The 19238-nt window shown below is 39.9% G+C and overlaps 1 protein-coding gene across 1 annotated transcript in view; it reads left to right on the top strand.

Annotated features, from left to right (window-relative positions):
• The first annotated feature begins 375 nt into the window (after positions 1-375).
• The window catches only part of atg4b (autophagy related 4B, cysteine peptidase), a 55904-nt gene continuing 37041 nt past the window's right edge, over positions 376-19238 (top strand). Inside the window, exon 1 of the mRNA XM_061977482.2 lies at positions 376-446. Coding sequence (XP_061833466.1) covers positions 437-446 — 10 coding nt within the window. The 5' untranslated portion in view covers positions 376-436. The remainder of the gene's footprint in view (positions 447-19238) is intronic.

A 19238-nucleotide genomic window follows, 5' to 3' on the forward strand; every position in this document is an offset into this window, starting at 1 on the left:
ATGGGAAATCAGTCGGGCGTGAAAACTATGTATAGGCAACAATTACAGGGGCTTAAATTGTATCTGCTGCAAAGGACAATACTCTTCCAAGTCATGTAGTCTCATAAAGTAAACCAAAATAAGGGTGTTGAATGAGAATAAAGAAAAGTTATGACATAAAGTGAACCCGGACGTATTAGTGTGAGTACCGCACCTCTTGCGCATGCGTGCTGACGTCGCCCTGGTCACGCCGTGATAGCGCCCCCCTGTGCTGCGCATCATTTTCACACCCTCCCTTGTTTTCGACGTGACGCACACGTCACCTGTTTTCTGATTGGTTCCCACAAGCCGTTATCCCGCCCCCTTTCGCGACTTCCGCACCAGCGCTCTCTCCCTATTGGCTGGAGCGCGTCAGAGTGCAGGGAACAACAAACAAGTCAGCGGCGAGACGGTCGGGATGGACGCAGGTAGGCGAGATTTTATACTCTTGTGTCTTTCCAAAACTACGCGGCAACAATTAATAATACGAATAAAAAGCTCCCGCCGACAAAACGGTGTCGTTGCCAAAGCCAACAGGGAGCCACGTTCCTTTGGAGCCTCGTTGGCGTTAGCTTGCTAAAGTGATGACCCAAGCTAGCGTGCTAATTACGCTAGCTTGTTGTTATTCTTCAACATTCTCCCCGCTTGCCTGGGTTATTGTCCCGCGCTGTGTTAAAGTTATATATATATTTTGTTTACATCACTCACAATAAGTCGTCTGGTCAGATTGTTTATGCTAATTGGCGTCTTTGCTCAGTCATCATCACCATCAGATGATTGGCACTTCTCGCAATGCATGACGGGAGACTAAAGTTGCAACCCCTCTGTCAAATTACACTTTAGAATGGAGCGACAAACTAATGATGATGGTTACAAAAGTGGTTTTCAAAGACTGTTTTTGGTCAAAATGAAGCAAAGTGGTATGAAACAAACATCTAAGAAAGTAAACATAAGTTGTCAACAAAGAGCATAAAAGATATCAAAGCCCTCACATGACAGTTGGAGGCTTTTGCAAAGAAACATTAATTAATAGTCCATCCATTTTCTACCGCTTATTCCCTTCGGGGGCGCTGGAGTCCCGTGAAAAACCAATCTGAGCGGAACTCTCTAATAACTAAAGTTCCTTGGGTGAATAATGTAAAGTCACTACACCGGTATGTTTTAGTGCTTTCATGGTGAGTTTACTGACAGATATAAGTAAGAACTTTACACTACTTTATATTAGAAATGGCAACAGTTTTCAAAGACTGTGTTTTTGGTCAAAAGGAAGCACGGTGGTACTGTGCAAAACATCCAAGAAAGTAAACATAAGTTGTCAACAAAGAGCATAAAATATTTTAAAGCCCTCACATGACAGTTGGAGGCTTTTGCAAGAATCATTAACTAATAGTCCATCCATTTTCTACCGCTTATTCCCTTCGGGGTCGCGGGGGGGCGCTGGAGTCCCGTGAAAAAACGTCCGACCGGAACTCTCTAATAACTAAAGTTCCTTGGGTGAATAATGTACACTCACTACACCGGTATGTTTTAGTGCTTTCATGGTGAGTCTACTGACAGATATAAGTAAGAACTTTACACTACTTTATATTAGAAATGGCAACAGTGGAGTATGAATGTCACATAACAAGAAGATAGAGAAAAAGAAGAAGCTTATCGACTATGATGTCGGCACGGACTACAATGGCAGACGCGCGCACATTTTCAGGATTTATGCAGATCCCAAATACACATCAGCAGGTACCAGAAGGTAAGAAAAGTTGTTTTTGCATAATATTGTGAAACAAAACGCCAGATGTGTCAGTTAATAGGTGCCTTTTTGTGGTTCTTACACACGCACCATCATAATACTGTATGTTGAAGCACAATTCTTCCGTCAAATTACACTTTAGAATGGAGCGAAAAACTAATGATGATTGTTACAAAAGTGGTTTTCAAAGAGAATGTCCCCGATGTGGTTTGGGACAAAATGAAGCAAAGTGGTATGAAACAGTACTGTGCAAACATCTAAGAAAGTAAACATAAGTTGTCAACAAAGAGCATAAAAGATATCAAAGCCCTCACATGACAGTTGGAGGCTTTTGCAAAGAAACATTAATTAATAGTCCATCCATTTACTACCGCTTATTCCCTTCGGGGGCGCTGGAGTCCCGTGAAAAACCAATCTGAGCGGAACTCTCTAATAACTAAAGTTCCTTGGGTGAATAATGTAAAGTCACTACACCGGTATGTTTTAGTGCTTTCATGGTGAGTTTACTGACAGATATAAGTAAGAACTTTACACTACTTTATATTAGAAATGGCAACAGTTTTCAAAGACTGTGTTTTTGGTCAAAAGGAAGCACGGTGGTACTGTGCAAAACATCCAAGAAAGTAAACATAAGTTGTCAACAAAGAGCATAAAATATTTTAAAGCCCTCACATGACAGTTGGAGGCTTTTGCAAGAATCATTAACTAATAGTCCATCCATTTTCTACCGCTTATTCCCTTCGGGGTCGCGGGGGGGGCGCTGGAGTCCCGTGAAAAAACGTCCGACCGGAACTCTCTAATAACTAAAGTTCCTTGGGTGAATAATGTACACTCACTACACCGGTATGTTTTAGTGCTTTCATGGTGAGTCTACTGACAGATATAAGTAAGAACTTTACACTACTTTATATTAGAAATGGCAACAGTGGAGTATGAATGTCACATAACAAGAAGATAGAGAAAAAGAAGAAGCTTATCGACTATGATGTCGGCACGGACTACAATGGCAGACGCGCGCAAATTTTCAGGATTTATGCAGATCTCAAATACACATCAGCAGGTACCAGAAGGTAAGAAAAGTTGTTTTTGCATAATATTGTGAAACAAAACGCCAGATGTGTCAGTTAATAGGTGCCTTTTTGTGGTTCTTACACACGCACCATCATAATACTGTATGTTGAAGCACAATTCTTCCGTCAAATTACACTTTAGAATGGAGCGAAAAACTAATGATGATTGTTACAAAAGTGGTTTTCAAAGAGAATGTCCCCGATGTGGTTTGGGACAAAATGAAGCAAAGTGGTATGAAACAGTACTGTGCAAACATCTAAGAAAGTAAACATAAGTTGTCAACAAAGAGCATAAAAGATATCAAAGCCCTCACATGACAGTTGGAGGCTTTTGCAAAGAAACATTAACTAATAGTCCATCCATTTTCTACCGCTTATTCCCTTCGGGGGCGCTGGTGTCCCGTGAAAAACCAATCTGAGCGGAACTCTCTAATAACTAAAGTTCCTTGGGTGAATAATGTAAAGTCACTACACCGGTATGTTTTAGTGCTTTCATGGTGAGTTTACTGACAGATATAAGTAAGAACTTTACACTACTTTATATTAGAAATGGCAACAGTGGAGGATGAATGTCACATAACAAGAAGATCGAGAAAAAGAAGAAGCTTATCGACTATGATGTCGGCACGGACTACAATGGCAGACGCACGCAAATTTTCAGGATTTATGCAGATCCCAAATATAGTGATGGGTTGATGAGGCGTCATGAAGCGTTTCGACACATTGCAAAACTGTATTGATACTGTGTCGATACTGTGTCACTAAATACTGACATCTGCTGGACATTAAAAATCCCTACAGGCAACCTATGGACCGACTCAACTGACACTGATTTTATGACCTAGTACAGGGGTCACCAACCTTTTTGAAACCAAAAACTACTTCTTGGGTACTGATTAATGCGAAGGGCTACCAGTTTGATACACACTTAAATAAATAAATATATTGTCATTTGTAAGTTACACGTAAGAATAGCTAAATAAATAAATTTATATATATAAAAAAATGGGTATTTCTGTCTGTCATTCCGTCGTACATTTTTTTTCCCTTTTACGGGAGGTTTTTTGTAGAGAATAAATGATGAAAAAAACACTTAATTGAACGGTTTAAAAGAGGAGAAAACACGAAAAAAATTAAAATAACATTTTGAAACATAGTTTATCTTCAAATTTCGACTCTTTAAAATTCAAAATTCAACCGACAAAAAGAAGAGAAAAACTAGCTAATTTTAATCTTTTTGAAAAAATAAAAAAAATAGTTTATGGAACATCATTAGTAATTTTTCCTGATTAAGATACATTTTAGATTTTTGATGACATGTTTTAAATTGGTTAAAATCCAATATGCACTTTGTTAGAATATTCAACAAATTGGACCGAGCTATATTTCTAACAAAGACAAATCAGTATTTCTTCTAGATTTTCCAGGACAACAATTAAAAAAAAAAATTCAAAATACTTTGAAATAAGATTTAAATTTGATTCTACAGATTTTCTAGATTTGCCAGAATAATTTTTTTGAATTTTAATCATAGTAAGTTTGAAGAAATATTTCACAAATATTCTTCGTCGAAAAACCAGAAGCTAAAATATTTATTATTCTTTACAACAAAAAATAAATACATTTACTTAAACATTGATTTAAATTGTCAGGAAAGAAGAGGAAGACATTTAAAAGGTAAAAAGGTATATTTGTTTAAAAATCCTAAAATCATTTTTAAGGTTGTATTTTTTCTCTAAAATTGTATTTCTAAAAGTAATAAGAAGCAAAGTAAAAAATATATGAATTTATGTAAACAAGTGAAGACCCATCCATCCATCCATTTTCTACCGCTTATTCCAAGTGAAGACCAAGTCTTTAAAATATTTTCTTGGATTTTCAAATTCTATTTGAGTTTTGTCTCTTTTAGAATTAAAAATGTCGAGCAAAGCGAGACCAGCTTGCTAGTAAATAAATACAATTTAAAAAATAGAGGCAGCTCACTGGTAAGTGCTGCTCTTTGAGCTATTTTTAGAACAGGCGAGCGGGCGACTGATCTGGTCCTTACGGGCTACCTGGTGACCGCGGGCACCGCGTTGGTGACCCCTGCCCTAGTATATACAATAATATAAACCAAGTCATTTAGGATTATTTCATATCTTCATTTAAATAAAAATATATTTTTATCTTTTTTAGATACAGTCAATAAATAATGTGAACATGTATCATAACATGGAAATCTAAGAGAACGTGTTGTGGATGATTGTGGACTGGGAATGGTTTTAATTATATTTTTTACACATTTTTATTAAAAAAAAAAAAAGAAAAGTTTTTCCGACTTATTACATTTTAGACGATTTCTCTTAGTTATTATTTCTCCGGCTGTAGAAAAGACCCGCTCACAGGGCACAGAGGAGGCGTCAGTGCGACACAGTTCGCGTATCGGTCACGTGACCAAAACAGCTCACGATCGGTCACGTGACTTTCTAAAAGTGGTACACGCACCGACACAGGGTTTTGCTCTATGAGCTCGACGCATGCGCCGATGCATCGGTGTTGCCGGACCCATCACTACCAAATACACATCAGCAGTTACCAGAAGGTAAAAAAAAGTTGTTTTTGCATAATATTGTGAAACAAAACGCCATATGTGTCAGTTAATAGGTGCCTTTTTGTGGTTCTTAAACACATGCACCATAATAATACTGTATGTTGAAGCACAATAATTCTGTCAAATTACACTTTAGAATGGAGCAAAAAACTAATGATGATGGTTACAAAAGTGGTTTTCAAAGAGAATGTCCCCAAATGTGTTTTGGGTCAAAATGAAGCAAAGTGGTATGAAACAGTTCTGTGCAAACATCTAAGAAAGTAAACATAAGTTGTCAGCAAAGAGCACAAAAGATATCAAAGCCCTCACATGACAGTTGGAGGCTTTTGCAAAGAAACATGAACTAATAATCCAGCCATCCATTTTCTACCGCTTATTCCCTTCGGGGTCACGGGGGGGCGCTGGAGTCCCGTGAAAAAACCTCCGACCGGAACTATATAATAACTAAAGTTCCTTGGGTGAATAATGTACACTCACTACACCGGTATGTTTTAGTGCTTTCATGGTGAGTTTACTGACAGATATAAGTAAGAACTTTACACTACTTTATATTAGAAATGGCAACAGTGGAGGATGAATGTCACATAACAAGAAGATAGAGAAAAAGAAGAAGCTTATCGACTATGGTGTTGGCACGGACTACAATGGCAGACGCGCGCAAATTTTCAGGATTTATGCAGATCCCAAATACACATCAGCAGGTACCAGAAGGTAAAAAAAGTTGTTTTTGCATAATATTGTGAAACAAAACGCCAGATGTGTCTGTTAATAGGTGCCTTTTTGCGGTTCTTATACACGCACCATAATAATACTGTATGTTGAAGCACAATAATTCTGTCAAATTACACTTTAGAATGGAGCAAAAAACTAATGATGATGGTTACAAAAGTGGTTTTCAAAGAGAACCACTGTGTTTTGGGTCAAAATGAAGCAAAGTGGTATGAAACTGTACTGTGCAAACATCCAAGAAAGTAAACATAAGTTGTCAACAAAGAGCACAAAAGATATCAAAGCCCTCACATGACAGTTGGAGGCTTTTGCAAGAAACATTAACTAATAGTCCATCCATCAATTTTTTACCGCTTATTTCCTTCGGGGTCGCGGGGGGCGCTGGAGTCGCGTGAAAAAACGTCCGACCGGAACTCTCTAATAACTAAAGTTCCTTGGGTGAATAATGTAAAGTCACTACACCGGTATGTTTTAGTGCTTTCATGGTGAGTTTACTGACAGATATAAGTAAGAACTTTACACTACTTTATATTAGAAATGGCAACAGTTTTCAAAGACTGTGTTTTTGGTCAAAATGAAGCACAGTGGTACTGTGCAAACATCCAAGAAAGTAAACATAAGTTGTCAACAAAGAGCATAAAATATTTTAAAGCCCTCACATGACAGTTGGAGGCTTTTTGCAAGAATCATTAACTAATAGTCCATCCATTTTCTACCGCTTATTCCCTTCGGGGCCACGGGGGGGCGCTGGAGTCATGTGAAAAAACGTCCGACCGGAACTCTCTAATAACTAAAGTACCTTGGGTGAATAATGTAAACTCACTACACCGGTATGTTTTAGTGCTTTCATGGTGAGTTTACTGACAGATATAAGTAAGAACTTTACACTACTTTATATTAGAAATGGCAACAGTGGAGGACGAATGTCACATAACAAGAAGATAGAGAAAAAGAAGAAGCTTATCGACTGTGGTGTTGGCACGGACTAAAATGGCAGACGCGTGCAAATTTTCAGGATTTATACAGATCCCAAATACACATCAGCAGGTACCAGAAGGTAAGAAAAGTTGTTTTTGCATAATATTGTGAAACAAAACGCCAGATGTGTCCATTAATATGTGCCTTTTTGCGGTTCTTACACACGCACCATAATAATACTGTATGTTGAAGCACAATAATTCTGTCAAATTACACTTTAGAATGGAGCAAAAAATTAATTATGATGGTTATAAAAGTGGTTTTCAAAGAGAACCACTGTGTTTTGGGTCAAAACAGTACTGTGCAAACATCTAAGAAAGTAAACTTAAGTTGTCAACAAAGAGCATACAAGATATCAAAGCCCTCACATGGCAGTTGGAGGCTTTTGCAAAGAAACATGAACTAATAATCCAGCCATCCATTTTCTACCGCTTATTTCCTTCGGGGTCACGGGGGGGCGCTGGAGTCCCGTGAAAAACCGTCCGACCGGAACTCTCTAATAACTAAAGTTCCTTGGGTGAATAATGTAAAGTCACTACACCGGTATGTTTTAGTGCTTTCATGGTGAGTTTACTGACAGATATAAGTAAGAACTTTACACTACTTTATATTAGAAATGGCAACAGTGGAGGACGAATGTCACATAACAAGAAGATAGAGAAAAAGAAGAAGCTTATCGACTGTGGTGTTGGCACGGACTAAAATGGCAGACGCGTGCAAATTTTCAGGATTTATACAGATCCCAAATACACATCAGCGGGTACCAGAAGGTAAAAAAAGTTGTTTTTGCATAATATTGTGAAACAACACGCCAGATGTGTCTGTTAATAGGTGCCTTTTTGCGGTTCTTATACATGCACCATAATAATACTGTATGTTGAAGCACAATAATTCTGTCAAATTACACTTTAGAATGGAGCAAAAAACTAATGATGATGGTTACAAAAGTGGTTTTCAAAGAGAACCACTGTGTTTTGGGTCAAAATGAAGCAAAGTGGTATGAAACTGTACTGTGCAAACATCCAAGAAAGTAAACATAAGTTGTCAACAAAGAGCACAAAAGATATCAAAGCCCTCACATGACAGTTGGAGGCTTTTGCAAGAAACATTAACTAATAGTCCATCCATCAATTTTTTACCGCTTATTTCCTTCGGGGTCGCGGGGGGCGCTGGAGTCGCGTGAAAAAACGTCCGACCGGAACTCTCTAATAACTAAAGTTCCTTGGGTGAATAATGTAAAGTCACTACACCGGTATGTTTTAGTGCTTTCATGGTGAGTTTACTGACAGATATAAGTAAGAACTTTACACTACTTTATATTAGAAATGGCAACAGTTTTCAAAGACTGTGTTTTTGGTCAAAATGAAGCACAGTGGTACTGTGCAAACATCCAAGAAAGTAAACATAAGTTGTCAACAAAGATCATAAAATATTTTAAAGCCCTCACATGACAGTTGGAGGCTTTTTGCAAGAATCATTAACTAATAGTCCATCCATTTTCTACCGCTTATTCCCTTCGGGGCCACGGGGGGGCGCTGGAGTCATGTGAAAAAACGTCCGACCGGAACTCTCTAATAACTAAAGTACCTTGGGTGAATAATGTAAACTCACTACACCGGTATGTTTTAGTGCTTTCATGGTGAGTTTACTGACAGATATAAGTAAGAACTTTACACTACTTTATATTAGAAATGGCAACAGTGGAGGACGAATGTCACATAACAAGAAGATAGAGAAAAAGAAGAAGCTTATCGACTGTGGTGTTGGCACGGACTAAAATGGCAGACGCGTGCAAATTTTCAGGATTTATACAGATCCCAAATACACATCAGCAGGTACCAGAAGGTAAGAAAAGTTGTTTTTGCATAATATTGTGAAACAAAACGCCAGATGTGTCCATTAATATGTGCCTTTTTGCGGTTCTTACACATGCACCATAATAATACTGTATGTTGAAGCACAATAATTCTGTCAAATTACACTTTAGAATGGAGCAAAAAATTAATTATGATGGTTATAAAAGTGGTTTTCAAAGAGAACCACTGTGTTTTGGGTCAAAACATTACTGTGCAAACATCTAAGAAAGTAAACTTAAGTTGTCAACAAAGAGCATACAAGATATCAAAGCCCTCACATGGCAGTTGGAGGCTTTTGCAAAGAAACATGAACTAATAATCCAGCCATCCATTTTCTACCGCTTATTTCCTTCGGGGTCACGGGGGGGCGCTGGAGTCCCGTGAAAAACCGTCCGACCGGAACTCTCTAATAACTAAAGTTCCTTGGGTGAATAATGTAAAGTCACTACACCGGTATGTTTTAGTGCTTTCATGGTGAGTTTACTGACAGATATAAGTAAGAACTTTACACTACTATATATATTAGAAATGGCAACAGCGGAGGATGAATGTCACATAACAAGAAGATAGAGAAAAAGAAGAAGCTTATCGACTATGGTGTTGGCACGGACTACAATGGCAGACACGCGCAAATTTTCAGGATTTATACAGATCCCAAATACACATGAGCAGTTACCAGAAGGTAAGAAAAGTTGTATTTGCATAATATTGTGAAACAAAACGCCAGATGTGTCCATTAATATGTGCCTTTTTGCGGTTCTTACACGCGCACCATAATAATACTGTATGTTGAAGCACAATAATTCTGTCAAATTACACTTTAGAATGGAGCGAAAAGCTAATTATGATGGTTACAAAAGTGGTTTTCAAAGAGAATGTCCCCAAATGTGTTTTGGGCATACTTGCCAACCCTCCCGGATTTTCCGGGAGACTCCCGAAATTCAGCGCTTCTCCCGAAAACCTCCCGGGACAAATTTTCTCCCGAAATTCAGGCGGACCGGAGTGACGTGTCGACAGCCTGTTTTCACGTCCGCTTTCCCACAATATAAACAAACAGCGTGCCTGCCCAATCACGTTATAACTGTAGAATGATCGAGGGCGAGTTCTTGGTCTCTTATGTGGGTTTATTGTTAGGCAGTTTCATTAACGTCCTCCCAGCGCGGCAACAACAGCAGTCACGTTTTCGTCTACCGTAAAGCAGTTCGTCTGCCGTAAACAGCAATGTTGTGACACTCTTAAACAGGGCAATACTGCCATCTACTGTACATGCATATGTGACATTAACATCTAGGGCTTTTAGAGATTGCAGTGCACAGCTGCGCACAGAACAAGGAGACGAAGCAGAATGCATCATCAGAGAGGGTGTTCAGCATGGTTAGTAAATAGTGACAGAGAATAGAACAAGGATGGACAATTCAACCCTTAACTCAACAATGAGTAGATGAGTGTTATATGTGTGTATATGTGTAAATAAATGAACACTGAAATTCAAGTATTTCTCTCTCTCTCTCTCTCTCTCTCTCTCTCTCTCTCTCTCTCTCTCTCTCTCTCTCTCTCTCTCTCTCTCTCTCTCTCTCTCTCTCTCTCTCTCTCTCTCTCTCTCTCTCTCTCTCTCTATATATATATATATGTGTGGGGGAAAAAATCACAAGACTATTTCAACTCTACAGGCCTGTTTCATGAGGGGGGGTTCCCTCAATCATCAGGAGATATCCTGATGATTGAGGGAACCCCCAATTGCGGCCCGCGAGACGTTATTTTGCGGCCCGCACCTTAATATGAAAATGTTAGTGCGGCCCGCAAGTTTTATATGAATAGCGCTTGACAGTGTCATATTTGCCAACTCTGACGATTTTTCCAGGAGACTCCCCAATTTCAGGACAACCATTCTCTCGAATGTTTTCACCCAAACAACAATATTTAGGGCGTGCCGTGATGGCACTGCCTTTAACGCCCTCTACAACCTGTACAAACAGCGTGCCAGCCCAGTCACATGTTGTATTTGGCTCCTGTACACACGTAAGTGACTGCAAGACACACTTGGTCAACAGCCATACAGGTTACACTGAGTGTGGCCGTATAAACAAGTTTAACACTGTTACAAATATGGGCCACACTGTGAATCCACACCGAACAAGAATGACAAACACATTTCGGGAGAACATCCGCACCGTAACACAACAGAACAAATACCCAGAATCCCATGCAGCACTAACTCTTCCAGGCCACAATACACACCCCCATTACCACCAAGCCCTGCCCCCCCTACACATCAACCCCCCTCCGTGCGTCGGTTGAGGTGGGCGGGGTTTGGTGGTAGTGGGGGTGTGTATTGTGGCCTGGAAGAGTTAGTGCTGCATGGGATTCTGGGTATTTGTTCTGTTGTGTTTATGTTGTGTTACGGTGCGGTTGTTCTCCCGAAATGTGTTTGTCATTCTTGTTTGGTGTGGGTTCACAGTGTGGCGCATATTTGTAACAGTGATAAAGTTGTTTATACGGCCACCCTCGGTGTGACCTGTATGGCTGTTGATCAAGTATGTCTTCCAGTCACTTACGTGTGTCTGTAGAAGCCTCACAAAACATGTGACTTGGCCGGCACGCTGTTTGTATGGTGAAAAAGCGGACGCGACGACAGGTTGTAGAAGACGTTAAAGGCAGTGCTATCACGGCACGCCCTCAATATTGATGTCTGGGTGAAAATCGGGAGAAATTCGGGAGAATGGTTGCCCCGGGAGATTGTCGGGAGGGGCACTGAAATTCGGGAGTCTCCCGGAAAAATCGGGAGGGTTGGCAAGTATGTTGCTAGGGCGGGATAGCCATTCAAAGAAGGTGAATTCATTAAAAAGTGCATGTTAGATTTTGTAAAGAAATCTTTTCTTGCGGCCCAGCCTCACCCAGTTTCTGCATCCAGTGGCCCCCAGGTACCGTATTTTTCGGAGTATAAGTCGCACCGGAGTATAAGTCGCACCTGCCGAAAATGCATAATAAAGAAAGAAAAAAACATATATAAGTCGCACTGGAGCCCGGCCAATCTATGAAAAAAACTGCGACTTATAGTCCGAAAAATACGGTAAATTGAGTTTGAGACCCCTGCTTTTAATGATAAGGACCCTAAACTTACTCAAGTCTGTCTGCCCGTCTGTGGCGTCATCGCCATCAATGCCGGATAGCTTCGGTGGCTGAGAAGGGTCACAGAAAATGCAAACATGACAGAACAATATCATCAAGTACAACACAACAACTTTCAGCGACAGCACGATTGCAAAAGCTCCAACGCAACTTTAAGCCACAATGGAAGTGACTTCCTCCCACCTCCAAAGACATGCACCTGGGGATAGGTTGATTGGCAACACTAAATTGGCCCTAGTGTGTGAATGTTGTCTGTCTATCTGTGTTGGCCCTGTGATGAGGTGGCGACTTGTCCAGGCTGTACCCCGCCTTCCGCCCGGTTGTAGCTGAGATAGGCTCCAGCTCCCCGCAACCCCGAAGGGAATAAGCGGTAGAAAATGGATGGATGGATGGAAGTGACAGTAGGGCACGTTTCGCCGACGGTCCAAGTGACTGAGAGAAAAGATTGAAAACGGTGTAATGAACGTATTATTTTAGTATTGTTGAAAAAGTAAAAATATGTTATTTACGACTGAAAAAGTTGTCACACTTAACTTAGTTTTCCAGCTTTGTTCATTACATTGTTCTTAACTTTCCACCTCAGCCATTCCGTTGTCTTTATATTGTGTTGTTTTGGCTTTAGGTTGTTGTGTTACGACGTTTGCATTTGTTGTGGCTTTGCTCGGCTCCCGCTGGTGTTTATTCAAATGAAAGCACCATATTTTTCAGACTAAGGCGCACTTAAAATCCTTTAATTTTGTCAAAGATCGACAGTGCGCCTTATAATGAATTAATTTTGGTTGTGCTTACCAACCTCAAAGCAGTTTTATTTGGTGATATCGTTTTATCGCTAAGCCCTACTTCTAACTAGGGTTGTCCCGATACCAATATTTTGGTACCGGTACCAAATTGTATTTCGATACTTTTACTACAAAAAATTTCATTATTGGCTTTATTTTAACAAAAAAATGTTAGTGTACATGAAACATATGTTTATTACTTTAATTTAGTCCTGAAATAAAATAGTGAACATACTCGACAACTTGTCTTTTAGTAGTAAGTAAACAAACAAAGTCTGCTGACGTATGCAGTAACATATTGTGTCATTTATACACCTATTATTTTGTACACATTATGAGGGACAAACTGTAAAAATTGATTATTCATCCACTTGTTCATTTACTGGTAATATCTGCTTACTTTCTGTTTTAACATGTTCTATCTACACTTCTGTTAAAATGTAATAATCACTTATTCTTCTCTTCTTTGATACTTTACAATAGTTTTGGATGATACCACACATTTAGGTATGGATGTGATACCAAGTAGTTACAGGATCATACATTGGTCATATTCAAAGTCCTCATGTGTCCAGGGACGTATTTACTGAGTTCATAAACATAATATGAAAAAGACGTTGTGATGCTAAAAAAGAATGATGTAATCATAGTAGTATCGACTAGATACGCTCTTGTACTTGGTATCATTTCAGTGGATGTCAGGTGTAGATCCACCCATATGGCGTTTGTTTACATTGTGATGCCAGTGAGCTATTGTATCCTCCTACGGTGTGTAGTGTAGCATTGTGGAGGTTTCTTTCCTCCGGGTTCCTCGGATCACCAATCACCGACTTGACAGCTCCTTTTCTGGGTTGAGAACACTGTTTTATTTTTCAGTACAGTCTTTTTGTTTGGGCTTCTCAGCAAGTGTCTCTTCTTCTGTCTCTCGCTCGTGCTCCACTTCCCACTCCTCTCTCCTCCCCGGCTGCTGCCTTTTAACAGAGCGACAGGTAGGCCATCTACGCACCTGTCGCTGATCTCGAAGCCAGTCCTGGCACACACTGCTTCGCTGCAGGTCCGCAGGCCACGCGGATTATCCGCGGGTCGGGAGGTTGAAATAAAAAATAATTAGATTTTATCCGCGGGTCGGGTCGGGCGATTGAAATTAAAAAAAATTAGATTTTAAATAGATTCAGGCGGGTGGCAGTTAAACCAATTCGGAAATATGTATACATATGTTGTTACCCACATACGAAAAACGAGCAGGCACCTGCAGCATGCCAAAACAGAAGAAGAAAATAAAAGAGATGGCAACGCCGGCAGCAAACGTTGTACGCGACAAACTAAAAAAGGGAATACTAAAGACCAGGAGAAAAAAAGGCCAGAAAAGTTCAGCATGGACTCGTTTTTATGAGGTTGTAAATCAGGATGATAGTAATGCTGGCTACGTGATTTGCAAGAGCTGCGACGCTGTTTATGTCTACGACAGTCACAAAACCGGGACATCTTACATGGTGCATCACATTTGTGCAAAACCCCGAACCTCCACAAACACCCTGAGCATGAGCAGTTTCGTCCGCCGTGATCCCAGAAGAGTGCCACAGGATGTTAAAACAAGATAGAACGCAGCTAGCTGCAGCAGTTTGAGTGGCGCGAGCTCGCTTGGTGGTGCGCTCAGCGCGGCTCCCAGATGATTGCTGGGTGTGCGTCTGGGCCGTGACAGCGTGGCACGCATTGAATGTCTCTGCTCCATTGGATCAGTCTCCTTTCTTTAACAGGCAAAAGCTTTATAACCTCACTAATGCCTTGCATCGTCTATATTAGATATATAACAACGGGCGGGTGCGGGCGGGTGCGGTTTTGATTAAATGTTAGTTCGGGTGGATGGCGGATGGTTGACGACTTTTGTGATGCGGTTGCGGATGAAATAATTGCCTATCCGCACATCTCTAATATCCACACACATGCATATATCCATATATACCGTATTTTTCGGAGTATAAGTCGCACCTGCCGAAAATGCATAATAAAGAAGGAAAAAAACATATATAAGTCGCACTGGAGCCCGGCCAAACTATGAAAAAAACTGCGACTTATAGTCCGAAAAATACGGTATATATACATATACACATATAACATTATTGCACATTATAGTCCGAAAAAATAAAAAGACATGACATATGAGGACATGAGGGACACATTGTGCTCACTCAGGCCTGTTTAATGCTACTATGGCTCTTGGGCAAAAACTGTTTTTTAGTCTATTTGGGGCCGCTTTTAGCACCCTATAGCAGTGGTCCCCAACCACCGGTCCGGGGACCGGTACCGGTCCGTGACGCATTTGCTACCGGGCCGCACAGCAACATTAATTGTGTGAATGCTTCCGAGCATTCACACAATTAATATGCTTTTTTACACCAAAATTAATCTATTTTTTTATTCAACTTCTTCTTCTTCTCCAGATTTTGGCGCGCTCTATCTTCCACTTTTTTCATCTGATTCAAACCATTCCAATCGCGGGCTTTCCAGTGACAAATTCCCAGAGTTCCCAGAATTCCAGGTTTTCAAAATTAATTGGCCATTTTTCATTTTAACCTATTCAAACCATCCCACCTTCAACACATTCCACTCATCCTGGACATTCAAACTATCCTTTTTTCCAAGTGAAATTTTTTTTCCCAGAATTCCATTTTTTTCAAACCCTTTTTTGACCCTTTTTTTCTGGCGACTACTCCTTTCACATTTTCCAACCCACTTCAACCGTTTCACCGTCCAAACATTCCTCTTAGTCGGGACAAAAAACAAAGTTGTTTTTCGAACTGGAAAAATTCCCGGTTTTCCCGAAATTTCAGAAATTCCTTAATACCATTTCTCAATTAAAAATGTTACTACTTCAACATTTCTCGGCCGATTTGAAAAATTCCAACACCAACCTTTTCAACTCATTCAGAACATTAAAATTGTTTTGCATTTTCAAAAAAATTCCCTCTATTCCCAAAATCCCCAAATTTCCATGAAATTCCCATTGAAAAGAATGGGACATTTTTCAAAGTTCCACAACTCCCACTCAAACCGTTCCAACTTCAAAATATTCAGCCTGTTCAAGAATTGTGGGTTCCCTTTCAAAAACTGTAAAAAAAAAAATTCCCGGATTTCAAAGAATTCTTAGTTTTTAGGGACATTTTTCCCCATTCCAAATGAATTATCCATTTTTCACAATTCCAACATTTTTCAATTTATTCAAACCATTCCACCTTCAACATATTCCACTCATCCTGGACATTCAAACTAAGTCTTTCCCAAGTTCCAAACCAAATTCCGGTTTTCCTGGAAATTCAAATGCTTCAACATTCAAAGCATTCCAACGTTCAAACTTTTCTTACATTCATACTTCCTTCTGTCAGCATTGGAGCATTCACATGCAATTCCTTCAGGAATTGCCTCATCTAGTTCATTTATAAACTACCGTATTTTCTCCGACTTAACTTTCAGATTGTAGCCAAAGGCTAACTTTTTGGCTGTTTTTATCTGCCACACGGAGTAAGCCGGTCCGTGAAAGTAATGCATACATTAAACCGGTCCCTGGTGGAAAAAAAAGGTTGGGGAACCCTGCCCTATAGCATCTGCCCGAGGGTAGCAGTTCTAGGTGGCAGTTCCCGGGCTGCAATGGGTCTTTCAGGATGCTCTGTGCTTATGTTAGATCCACTATGAACTGGACTCTCACTATTATGTTAGACCCACTATGGACTGGACTCTCACATTATTATGCTAGACCCACTATGGACTGGACTCTCACACTATTATGTTAGATCCACTATGGACTGGACTCTCACACTATTATGTTAGACCCACTATGGACTGGACTCTCACACTATTATGCTAGACCCACTATGGACTGGACTCTCACACTATTATGTTAGATCCACTATGGACTGGACTCTCACACTATTATGTTAGATCCACTATGGACTGGACTCTCACACTATTATGTTAGATCCACTATGGACTGGACTCTCACTATTATGTTAGATCCACTATGGACTGGACTCTCACTATTATGTTAGATCCACTATGGACTGGACTCTCACACTATTATGTTAGATCCACTATGGACTGGACTCTCACTATTATGTTAGATCCACTATGGACTAGACTTTCACTATTATGTTAGATCCACTATGGACTGGACTCTCACACTATTATGTTAGACCCACTATGGACTGGACTCTTACACTATTATGTTAGATCCACTATGGACTGGACTCTCACTATTATGTTGGATCCACTATGGACTGGACTCTCACTATTATGTTAGATCCACTATGGACTGAACTCTCACACTATTATGTTAGATCCACTATGGACTGGACTCTCACACTATTATGTTAGATCCACTATGGACTGGACTCTTACACTATTATGTTAGATCCACTATGGACTGGACTCTTGCTATAATGTTAGATCCACTATGGACTGGACTCTCACTATTATGTTAGATCCACTATGGACTGGACTCTCACTATTATGTTAGATCCACTATGGACTGGACTCTCACTATTATGTTAGATCCACTATGAACTAGGGCTGCAGCTAACGATTATTTTTCTATCGATTAATCTATAGATTATTTTTTCGGTTAATCTATAGATTTTTTTAAAAAATTTTCGATTAATCTATAGATTATTTTTCCTTTTACCGATTATTTTTTTAATTTAAAATGAAGAGGAAAAAATAAATGTAGGCCAGTTTTTTCAAAAGGCATGGCTTTTATTTACAAAAAAAAAAGTATGGCCACTCAGTCAACATTGACAACAACATGACAAAATATTCTGTAACAATGTAAACATTTAAAACTTTTAACATTTAACAAAATTAAAAGTAGCTTATTTGCTTTTTAATGTGCAAATATAAAAGTAAACATCCAGTGCAAATCTTAATATTCTGCAATAGTATAAGCATTTCAAAATTAAAAGTATTGCTTATTTTGCTTTAAAATGTGCAAAAATAAAGATAAACATCCAATACAAAAAAGTACAAAACGGAAATATTCTGTAACAGTGTAAACATTTCAACAAAAGTAAAAGTATGGCTTATTTGCTAAAATGTGCAAAAATAAAGCTAAACATCCAATACAAAAAAAGTGTACAGTGTAAACATTTCAACAAAAGTAAAAGTATTGCTTATTTTGCTTAATAACACAACAATGATAGTATGATTAAAGTGAAAGTTAATTGTTCGTTTGTACATAGTATATGTAACTGTTAATGTTGTAAAAGGTATTTGCACAACTAATTAACGTTAGCGTTTGTGACACGTCTTTGTGCCGTGGGGTTCTTTCAGGACCGACAGACTGAACGCCAGACGGCTTTGTCAGGTTTACAATCTTTTAATTTTACACAAAGTCTTTTCTCTTCCAACTCTTTTCTCTTTCTTTCCTCGCTTTTCGGCTCCTCTTCCTCGCTCGCTCGTCGTCCCCTGTCTCTGTCTCTCCTCCTCTCTCGCTCCACGTCAGCTTCACTCTGGCTGCTTCCAGTCTCTCTTCCCTCTCTCTCTGCTGCTCCCCTTTTCTTCAGCGAGAGGAGATTGGATGATCGTGCCCAGGTGCGCGGATCGCGCACCTGGGCACGATTGCGGCGTCGCTCCCGGCGCGCCCCACCTCGCCGCTCGCTCGCCGGCCCCGCCTCTCCACAGCGTTAAAGAGGAGCGAGTCTTTGTAAACACTGAACAGGCACGCCAAACGCGCCTCTCAGAGCGAAACGGTGCTTTAGTTTATGAATTCACAACGCAGATACAAATGACACATTCATGTTTTTGTGTAATGATGACAACGTATACGCACGCGGACGATTGACTAGTTGATGGTGATGGCAAGAACGCTGTTGGTTTTCTTTTCAAATGTTCCTTCATAGCCGTTGTGCTGCTATGATAGGCCATTTCCGCTCGACAGAGTGTGCATACAACATTATTAGGCCGTTTATTGAAATACTCTCACACTTTTGACGACTTTTGGCGTGCTTTTTCCCCTCGCTCGCATCGTCTGCTTTGCGCTCCGCCATGACAGTAGTGTGACGTAAATATACGACGCGCCGACGCACAAAAACGTAACCGATGACGTCGACTACGTCGACGCGTCGTTTCAGCCTTACTATGAACTGGACTTTCACTATTATGTTAGATCCACTATGGACTGGACTTTCACTATTATGTTAGATCCACTGTGGACTGAACTTTCACTATTATGTTAGATCCACTATGAACTGGACTCTCACTATTATGTTAGATCCACTATGGACTGGACTCTCACACTATTATGTTAGATCCACTATGGACTGGACTCTCACTATTATGTTAAATCCACTATGG

The sequence above is a fragment of the Nerophis lumbriciformis genome, linkage group LG18, assembly GCF_033978685.3.
Source record: "Nerophis lumbriciformis linkage group LG18, RoL_Nlum_v2.1, whole genome shotgun sequence".
Classification (NCBI taxonomy): Eukaryota; Metazoa; Chordata; class Actinopteri; order Syngnathiformes; family Syngnathidae; genus Nerophis; species Nerophis lumbriciformis.